This window comes from Lates calcarifer, unplaced genomic scaffold (genome assembly GCF_001640805.2).
Source record: "Lates calcarifer isolate ASB-BC8 unplaced genomic scaffold, TLL_Latcal_v3 _unitig_1900_quiver_1538, whole genome shotgun sequence".
Classification (NCBI taxonomy): domain Eukaryota; kingdom Metazoa; phylum Chordata; class Actinopteri; family Centropomidae; genus Lates; species Lates calcarifer.
Window position 1 is genome coordinate 1 of NW_026115831.1, and position 10,812 is coordinate 10,812.

Sequence of the window (10,812 nt, forward strand, 5' to 3'; positions counted from 1 at the left end):
GACATGTGAAAGGCTTTTGTTTAACTTTTTTTTTAAAATGAAAGATTATTAAGATAATTTTTGGGGGCTTTATTTATACAGGACAGTGGAGAGAGAGTAGGGGAACGACATGCAGTAAAGGTCCGGCCGGACCGGGAGTCGATCCGGGGACCAGCTGCTTAGGGCAAAATGGCCCATGTGGTACACACCCTAATTCATTCGGCACTACCTGCACAACACAAAAAGTTTGCTCTCATATGGTCTTAAGTCCAGTCTCACCTGGTCTTAGATTCATCTCAGTCTGACTTGCATTTGACTGGAATTTGATTCAGTCTTGAATTAAGATGACTTGGTCTAGGTCTCTACAGGAGCTTTGTCTGCCTCTTAGAGTGAGGAGACACTAGCTGCTGCCTAAGCAGTAACATGTTTCCGTGGCTACCATCATTGACTAGTTTTTTAATGAGTAATTTGTTATGCACAGAAATATTAATGTGTATATTTGAAGATAATGATTTTTTGTCATTATTTTCTTATTAGCTGGGTTAGGGTTAGGGTTAGGTTAGAGTAAGTCATCAGTTTCTTAATACTTCTTCCTCTTCTTCCAGAACTATTAGTCTCAGATGAAGGACAATTCCAGGTTATTACAAGTTGAATTGTACTTTCCTGTTTTGATCATAATGCTGATAATATTTTACCCATCAAAGTAATTGTTGAGATCTGGCAACAAGGCATCATTAGATCTTCTGAAAAGATGGTTAAGATTAGATTACAATTACAAAAGCAGAGTTGTAACAGTCTCTAATTCTCCTTCCTGTCTCTTGACATGGTCTTGATTTAAATGGCCTTAGTGTGTGCAAGCACCTTCCAAAATCAACAGAAATACATCTATGAATCCAGGAGTGGGTCTGTCTTGCTGTTGTTGGAAGTCTTATGAAGCGGCCCGTGGCCACTCAAGTTATTTTGACATGGAGCTAACTTGCTTTGCTGTGTGGACGTAAATTTTTTTTTTTTTTTTTTTGGTGTTTTGACTGACATAGGGTAAGTAAATAAAGACAAAGTTACTTAGCCTCACCAGTTAACATTTGCCTCATGCTTAGTGTTGGTTTTAGTCAGCTATAATAAGCTCTCTCTGTGGCCGAGTCCCCCTGCAGCTCCATACTGAGCCTTGATTACAGACTCAATCAGCGAGCTGCAGATGGCTTCAACACACACATACACAGAGTGATACTGATTGAAGCCCGAGGCTGCAGTCAGATCTCATTTACCTCTCTGTAAACACACGCAGACCATTAACTTACTACCACTCTTTTGGCAGAACTCTCACCCTTTCTTATTTGGTTTTGTTCTTAATGCTCTACATACCTATTTATTCTTTAGTTCATTTAGTTCCTTCTTTCTAGCTGTTCCTTCCATGCTTCTGTTCTCGCTTGTTTTTCTTCAAATTGTTGCAATCTTCCTTGTCGTCTTTATGAGTATTCTTGGTCTTTTCCAGTCATTTCACAATATTAAAGTTTGACTCTGTTGATTCTGGCAGCAGGAGAAGCATGTTGTTGTCTCCATGGTAGATGTCCCAACCTTATTGCCAAGATCAGCCTCTTAGGGTGTTCATTAAAACGCCTCCACTGAAATTCAAACCGCCACAAATATGCCAGAGAGTTTCTGAGGTTAAGTACAACAATAGAGCAGCACTGTGATTTGCATAGCTAAACACCCACCTGAGATGGAGTCGCATCCAAATCAAATTGAGGATTTGATAGAGATGATAGAGGAAACTGTGAAAGCTTTCAAAAAGTGCAACCTTAACAGACTTTGTGTTTTCACTGAAAGTTCACTGAATCAACACATCTGCTTTAGGTTAAGGATTCTATATGAACTCGGCAGTCTCTTTCTCTTCTCTCTGATGCAGATTGCTGAGCTGGTGGCCACTGAGTTCTTTGAACAGGGCGATAAGGAGAGGCGAGAGCTGAACATTGAGCCTATTGTAAGTACTGGTATATCACACCAGTGGTTATTTTGTCTGATAGTACAACATCCGCTGTGGTGTTCCTCTGGATCTGTTTTGGGTCCTCTACTTTTTATTCTTCCTGCTGGTGCTGAGATCAAAAGGTGTAGCATCTCATTCAAAAGTTATTTTGATGATACTCAACAGTATGCTGCTGTGTTTGACTACTTGATTACTTTGTTTATCATTTTATTCACAATTATGCAGCCCTATTGTCGTGGTCTGAGCTGTCACTGTAACAGAATTCTCGATATTTTCCTCACTGGGTATCGAGATGAACACTGGTTTTTAATGACTTCTAAGCCTTTTTAATTAATCTACATTCTGCATTACTGACTCCAGCAGCTTAACCCGCTGACTATCATTCAGTTAGTGATAAATTATGCCTGCTCACCAAAGTTACATAGAGCAAGAACAGGTGATCAGGACGTAGAGTGGGAATAACAGAGGCTCTGCTTTCCCTACTACAAGTCAGTGTGCCATTAAAATGATTCTGAAGCAGTTATTTTCAGGCAAAGAGTTACGTAATGTTGCTTTAAATAATTAAAATTAATCATACATAAGGAATCTTTTATCAGTTCACAGAAGATTGCTAGTTTGTCTGCATCTCTATAGAGTTACAGTTTTGTCCTTATCTGGCTTAACCACTTTAATGTGCCCTTGTGTGGTCTCCTATCTCCATAAGCAATCTAAAATTCTGCTGCCAGACTGTCTAGCAACACCACAGGGAGTTTTGCATATATTTGCATAATGATTCTAAAATCCTTTGATTAGTTTTTAAATCATCATTTTGGCTTGCTCAAGGTTTAGATTTAGCTACTGTATTGATAAGATGATTGAAAGAAAATAAATTGATCATTTGTTTAATTTTTAAGTTTTTTGCAGGTTCCATCTTCTCAAGTGTGAGGATTTGCTGCTTTTCTTTGTCATGAATGAAATGAATGAAAAATCTTTCAGTCAGAGAAAACAAACATTTTTAAGACTGTCACCTTTAGGTCTGGGGTATTATGATGTGACATTTCATTATCATAATTGACAGTGAAAACAATGTTAGTTGCAGGCTCATCTTTGATCAGGTCATGCGTCTGTCCTTCTAACTTTTTACAATATTGGAAAGGCTGTGCTCTGTAGGCATGGCTCTTCTCCTTGATACAGCCTGCCAAAGGAACTTAACATACTGACAAAGGAGCTGAGGACAGCAGAAAATATTGCCATTTGAAGAATTTGAATGTAGATATTTTTGTATTCTTCTGATGTGGTTTCCATATTTTTTTTTCATGGTTTCACTTTAGGACCTGATGAATCGTGAGAAAAGAGATAAGATTCCCAGCATGCAGGTGTCCTTCATTGATGCCATCTGCATCCAGTTATACGAGGTAATTCAACACGTTTTACTCTTTCTATCTCTGGAAACCTCTCTACCTACTGAACAGTCTGAAAAGGCATTTTGCCAAAAGCAATAGTGGACATTTATCCTATTATTATCACATTGTGGAGAAAAGTGAAAGGAGTTAAGCAAACGAACATTGTATTTAATAACAATGCTTTTTAAAAATAAAATGTGTCTGTCGCTGTCACAGACCTTGGCGGGCATGTCAGAGTACTGCTCCCCATTGTTGGAGGGATGTCAGAAAAACCGGCAGCATTGGAAGCGTTTGGCCGAGGAGTGCGAGAAGGGACTGGGCAACGGCTTGGTGTGATCCCAAAGCCAAAACCAACACAAATTCCCAGGGTTCTCCCTGTCCAACCTGGTCTCACAAAGTTTCATGAAATTAGCATGATATGCAGTACACGGAAGAGAGAACAAATTAGATGTTTTGTGCAAAGAAAGTTAACAAAAGTTGAACTTCTGTGGCGAAAAAACCCACTAGATTTGGTTTGGTAGAGAAAGGGCACAACTTGCCTTTAACAATCTTAGAGCAGGTTCAGGTCCCAACTTATTTTCATAGATTTGTCCATCCTTCCAATTTGTGCTAATTAGCATGTACTCAACAAGATAATAGCTAAGATCTGGGAATACAGAGGCATTACTAAACAAGTGCTTTGAGCTAAATGCTAAGATAAGCATGCAACACAATGGCGAGGTACTGTATTTTTATATATATATATATATATATATATATATATATACTTTCCCACATTCATCATATTAATTCAACGTGATAAGCATTATAATATGTGCTAGTTAGCGCTAAAGACAAAGTACAGCTGATAATTTTGCAAGCATTTAGACTTCAGCAAAGTATCACTACAGGAAACGTCAGGGATCTCTAAAATCATTACTATTTATCCTCTGGGAACCATGAATGTCAGGACAACTTTCATGGCAATTCATCTCGTAGATGTTCAGTTATTTCAGTCTGGACCAAACTGACAGACCAACACTGACATACTTAGAGCCAGACTGCAGATGCCCCATGTTTGCTAACCACAAAGCCAACAAAAAATCTAGTCAGCCAAAGTATTCTGCAAGAGAGAACAAAGGTGAATAACACAATTATCAGCCAAAAGGTCTGCTGCAAACATCCACCACAGTTTACTAGACTTACTGAACTGTAGTTCGGCACCATGAAAGATTATTACTGACATGTTTCTTTGAGGTGTGCTCAGTTTTAGCTTGTTTACAGCTTGACCTGATGGTGACTCCTCATTGCTTGCCCTGCCAGACCGTGTTGTAGTAATTTCATCATCTTCCCAGATCTCAGTAATTTTACTGAGTACATATGACAAATAACCAAAACTATAAAAATAAGACTTAAGCCTAATATAAACCTTCAAATAAATTCTTACATTAGCTTATTTAAGCCGTTAGCTAAGTCACATGACACACAGGTGAGAATGTGTCATCACTGCTCATTTCATCAAACTCTGTGAGACTTGTCTTCCTGTTGTCACCATTCCTTTATAGCTGTCACTCACCAGAGACAATAACAGAGTCAGCACTAAGCTATATTTATTATCATAGCCATTTTTATTTTTGCACAGAGTGGCTTTCATCTTGAAGTCTCACCTACACTATCTCTCACAGGTAGTGAATTTTAGGGGAACACTGAGTGGTAAGACATTGATCCTTAGGGATCAGCACCATTCCAGTGGGCTACAGATATTGTACTTACTATATACTTTACATAGTTGTCACAATAATGACTGATATGCTTGTTAAATGTGTCTTTGTTCACAGCACACACACTACAAGGGTTTGAGTCTTTTGTAACATTTTTTTTTCACTCATTGTCTTAACTATTGCATATTTATTTTTGTTTTATATATTTATTAGAGTTTCTATATTGTAAGGTCATCCTTTTGTCAAGAGCACACAGTTCTTTATATAGGAAATGTAGTTTTCATACCTAAAAATCCCATCTCTGCTTTTTGAAGGATCTTTCTTAGGAACAACTCTTTCAGATGACATTTGGAAATGTACTGTATTGTGTCTTTGTTTTGTTTTGTTTTTTTTCAAAATGTAAAATAGCCAAAGACTAGGCAATTTCAAAGTGAAATTGGTCTAGATTCTTCCACTGCCTTGTTGTGATAAAATAGGACCAATTCACAATTAAAAGAAGAAAATATTTTATTTGTTCACATCTTTCTGCACCCATTAATGCCTGTCCCCTATAAAAGGCTGTTTTTTTTTTTTTTTACATCCCATTTTTATAACTGAATGATGGAGGAGCGTTTGCATTGTGATCAGCCTGACCAAACTGTGTTGTGATGAGACGTTCCTTCCACATAAAATCATTCTAAATGTATTGGGGGGTATATGCTGACACAGGTTTAAATCACTCTCTGTCACATGGCAGAAATTAGTGCTGTCGAATGGTTAAAACTTTTTAGTATATTGCAATTTTGGTGACACGTGGCCAAACGGTTCAGCCTGTAGAGCAGTGGTTCCCAACCTGGAACCCCCCAAAGCGTCCAAAGATAAATTTGATAAAGATAAAGTTTATAAATCTGAGCAGCAACTCAACAATAAAGTATTGAGGTTTGATAGTCAGCCTGCCCACACTCCCTAACCTGTGATCAAGGACAGTTTTCTTTTCAGGGGTCCCAAATCAAACAGGTTGGGAACCAATGCCATGCAGCTGCAGTTTTCTGTGAGCAAATTAACCCAACAACCATGTCAAAAATGCCTCCAGGATAAAACGAACCCCAGGTGTTCCAGTGATTCTGCTCAGTGGTAAGCAGCAAAGGGCTTCTACTGGATATATGCCAGTGGATAACAGTGTGGGACCACAGTTGTGCATTACCCACTAAAACCCCAGATTTCATCTTCTGCTTTGAAATATACAGCCATGTTTTGTTGTAATTACCAGTTTTCCTTTAAAACAGGGATTGAAGGTTTTTGACGATAAAGATGTTGGTCATTTACTCACACTCCCACATTCAGTTGCCATTCTTCAGATCATTTTAGTCTTATACAAAACTTCAATACTCTGCACGCACAACAACAGGTGCCACCTATGTGCATTTTATTAACAGCAACAAACAGGCCAGGCAGCCTGGTCTTAACTAAAGCACTTTTGTAGACGCACATGCTCAGAAAGCTCATTTGTATCTGTGGTTGTTTTGTACTTAGAATACGTCTCCAGGACTGTAGTACATGTGCCTGTTGCCTAACCTCTGTGCTTTTTCAAAGAAACAAAATATCTATTATTTCCTCACTGCTTCAGCCTCTGGGTTGTTTCAGAGAAGTTTCTCTTTGTTTTGTTGCATGTATATGAGAGGGCATTACACCAGAGAGGAAGGGTTTTTTTTTTTAAAAAAAAGAAGAGGTTTGTGGGTGTTTACTGCAGGTGACATAATGTGATATGCTGATATGGTACTGTTATGAAGGAGGTGTTCCACATTTGCAACTGTTGACACCACTGAACACTGTGAGCCAAGTAAATGGTATGTCCCATTAAAGAATAATACTTATTTTCTATGTGTACTGTGTATTGTTCTATAATTTGCAAAAAGTTTTTACACTACAAAGACACGCAATCACCATGAGCCGACTTCAGACTCAAAATTGTTTATGTTGCACTGCCACCTGTTGGTGTAAAGCTGTAATACCACAAAAGAGCCCAGCTGATAGAGCCAAATCACATTTATTTTTTTATGACGTTTTATAAAAGTTTAACATATAAACCACTAAGCTTCTAAAACAGAGCCTGACAACTTGAGCGAATGGGGAAACAACATTTAAGAAAAGATTGTTCCTAACAGACAAATGACTGCTTATGAGAAATATTTACATCAGTGTAGACAGAAGATTGTCCACACATCCTCCTCAAAAAAAACATGAGACAAGATTCTGAAAGGGAAAGTGGGAGAACACAGCACACAGGACAGACACAGATAGCGAGGTAGGGCAGGGCAGTGTAAAATCTACTGTTGTCTATAAAGGGCAGTGGTTGGTGCTATATACAGCTCACAGGGTGTTGGGGGATGTTTAAACGGAGTCCGTCCTCTTGTACGCCACCATGCTGTTCACTTTGTGGATGGAGGTGGTGAAGGAACGTAAACGCACCTCCTCTGATTGGTCGATGATCTGTGGCCCTGACTCTTCCCACTTGTCTGGAACCACCAGGTCTTTGTCTGTGTAGACCAGGAGGTCAAACGCACCTGAAAGAGGGGGTGAGAGGGTCCAAAGGATTATTCAGCTGCTTCATTTACATGCCCACAATCCAAAACTGAAACTAAGACAAACTGAAGTTTGTTGTGTGTGTGGTTACTCACATGGCGTCTCCAGCAGCGGCAGGAAAGTAACTGTGGCTGTTATCTGTCTGATGACAGAGCGGATCTCATCCTGAATGGTCTTAATGGACTTCTCTCTGGGAGCACTGGGAAACACAGGCACACACATTATCTAAAGTACTGTGCACATACACAGTGAAGAAGAGCAGTGTCCAAGTGAGAACTGTCAGGGGATAAATGGCCACCGTGAACATGTGTACACCTGTATGAGCGGGCAAAGCTTTGTTCTCTATTCACAGGACACCCCTCAATACTCTGCCTTCTCTATTCCGTCTGTGGCTCAAATGGTTCCTTCTGAAGATGTAAATCTTCAGATTTAATAACAAATATATTATGTAATTTTCAAAACAGGGCAATATAATTTCCCAAATCAGCCGGTCGCTGTAGATCTTATATTACTCAAACAGGAGGAAATGGTGCATTTGTCGAGGATTTTCAGAGGTGGATTAATTCACATTTGGAGCAGCAGGACAGTGTGTGTGGGATTGAGTCCAAATAAGCTGCAGTGTGTGTGTCCAGAGCAGCATGGTGGCTCACTGATGTGTTTAATGATGGGGCTCTGCAGCACAGAGATACACACACAATACTTGTTAGTAAGATCACTGGGATTGGTTAATTACAAGTTAAACTGATAAATGTGTGTGTGTCACTCTGACAGATGAGTCATGGCTGCCACCTGCTGGTGTCTCACTGAACTACCACTTGAACATATAATTTTGCCTCTAAGTGTTACAAAGCCATTAAAAACTCATCATCATTATTTGCCACCTAAACTCAGAGCAGCTTCAAATCAACTGTTCAACTGTGTAAAGAGTGCTGTTGAATAACCTACAGCTTCTCAGACTGTTCAAGGACAAATAGACAACGGAGGTGCTGACCTGCTCTCCTTGGCCGACTTGTCACACTCGATGTCAAACTGCCATCTCTCCAGCACCTCGTTGGTTTCCAGACACGTGATCACCAACACCAGCTTCTGCACTGTGCACTCAAACAGCCACTCTGCAACACAGACATCAACCACAGTTTGAATGGGACCTATTACAATACTGCCCCTCTTCAGTCAGGACAAAATAAAAACAGTCAAATATATACATTCATTCATTTAAGAGTCAACCTTTAAGAACAAGAGACAGATTCCACTCCATCATAAATCCATCCAAAAAAAGAACACAATACTTTGAAAACAATGCTAAAATATATACTTGAAATAAGCGGTTGATTAATGGATTAGCTGAGTGACTTTTGAGAACTGGTAAATCATTTATCTGTTTTAAAGTAACAATGCCAAAATTCTCTAGTCTTTGTCTCATGTCATAGTACACAGAGTATCTTGTAATTTAGGCTCATTAGTTGACCTATAACACATACTACTCATTACTGTCATAATACACCAATCCATTGTTTGCCAACTACTGTTATATAACAGAAGCTGGGGTAATATCCACATGGTTGACAGAATGCAACTGCAATGCTTTGTTTATTTCTCATTCATTTACCACTAAAGTCATTACATCTGAACCACTGAGGCTACCTTTGAGCTGAGATACCACATTGGTCAGGTAGTTCTTCAGTTTGGGATCAGTGGTGAGCTGAAGGCTCATGTCATAGTGGGTGACTCTGGTGAATGTCTCTGGAGGATAGATGCCCCGCTGGTACAGGATGCTGTTGATACCAAATGCTGCGTTGGAAAGAATGAATCACGTTATTCATACAAGAGGAAAAGTGATTAGTCACGTGGCTATCAGTTCAATTCAAAGGAGCGATACAGAAAAAGAACCAAAATACACTGTATGCAGCAGTACATGTGTAAAATATTAACTTGGGCCGACGAATGTAGATTAAACACATCGATAAATGTGTGTAAAGTTAGCATGTATAGCACTTGTTTTACTAGCAAAAGATACATTTCGTGAACATTAACCTACATCTCTCCCAAAGAGGTTATATTCCTCTGGTGAATTCAGTATATACAACAAACCAAACAACAATCAACATAACACAGTTTTAACAGAACTGCTTCGCATGTTAGGTTTGTTAAACTCTACTTCTTCACCAGTAAAGTCTATGGGGGCGGTGCACGTTAGGTTGAACACGACCCGTTAACATTTTAACAAAACAAACTGACTTTGGGAGGTTGGTCTGTTCAAATGAATTGTCTGTCAAAATGAAGAGAAGAGCTCAGACACTTTCGATCAAGCACTTTATTTTCTTTTTCTTTTTTTTTGAATGGAACTCAGCCTGCAGTGCCGCTGAAGCTACACTAAAGGCCCTTTAGCATTAGCACTGCATGCCTGCGTGTCTACACAGTTTAAAACGGGCTGATGAAATAACAAATAAACCCGAATACTTACAGAAGAACTCGGCCACAAGCTCCGCGCTTCCTTTTAGAGTGATACCTTTCAATGTGCTGGTCATTTTCTTAACACTTTTGGTTAAATTCTCGACAATGAACCTTTGTTGTGTTTTTTCTGTCTTTGCTTCAACTACCCGCCGCCCAGTTTGAAATTTGTCAGCTGCAACTGTTGCGCATGCGCGAATGCTTTCGGCGCATGGTTGATGACGTATATAAAGCGCTTACAATTTCTTGACGCTAGAGGGTAGTATATGATAACTCAGCCATGCTATCCATGGTTATCAGCAAGAATCTGAGGTTTTATTCTGTTTTCATTTTTCAATATCACTTTCATTTTCATACTTTTTGTGGCAGTGAAGTGATTTTAAATCCTCATTGCATGATGGGGGATCAAGTGGCTTTTCCTGACCTACGCATTGCATCAGTTGGTCAAAATTGCATTTCACTTTCATCACATTAATCTCAATTTTATTAGTCTCAGTGTGCACTATTAAGATTCACTCTTTTAACACTAACTGTCAGAACATGTGGCCCATTTTTTAAAGTCAGATACTAACTTCACCTGCAAATATTTTAAAGCTCACTCTGCTCTCTTTTCAGTGGAAACCCCACTGCTTCCCCGCCAGCTGAAGGAAGAGGTGACTGTAAAAACCCACTGCAGTGAAGTCATCATACAGAGCATATTTCACAGCCTGCTTCTTGCTCATTGACAGGCCTTTTTTCCCTACCACAGGCACTC

General features: G+C 39.3%; 2 protein-coding genes across 2 annotated transcripts; one reads left to right on the top strand and one right to left on the bottom strand.

Moving 5' to 3' along the window:
* Positions 1–1,864: 1,864 nt before the first annotated feature.
* LOC108891224 (cGMP-specific 3',5'-cyclic phosphodiesterase-like) lies at positions 1,865–6,898 on the top strand. Its single transcript, XM_018688332.2, has 3 exons — positions 1,865–1,960; positions 3,274–3,357; positions 3,562–6,898. Exons 1-3 carry the CDS (start codon positions 1,880–1,882, stop codon positions 3,679–3,681), a joined length of 285 nt encoding a protein of 94 aa, XP_018543848.1. The 5' UTR covers positions 1,865–1,879; the 3' UTR covers positions 3,682–6,898.
* Positions 6,899–7,055: 157 nt separating this feature from the next.
* LOC108891223 (mitotic spindle assembly checkpoint protein MAD2A) lies at positions 7,056–10,243 on the bottom strand. The gene is made up of 5 exons (XM_018688331.2): positions 10,072–10,243; positions 9,252–9,398; positions 8,599–8,719; positions 7,703–7,806; positions 7,056–7,588 (listed from the first exon to the last, which is right to left on the bottom strand). The coding sequence occupies exons 1-5, from the start codon at positions 10,133–10,135 to the stop codon at positions 7,416–7,418; spliced, it is 609 nt and encodes a 202-aa protein (XP_018543847.1). The 5' UTR covers positions 10,136–10,243; the 3' UTR covers positions 7,056–7,415.
* Positions 10,244–10,812: the final 569 nt, after the last annotated feature.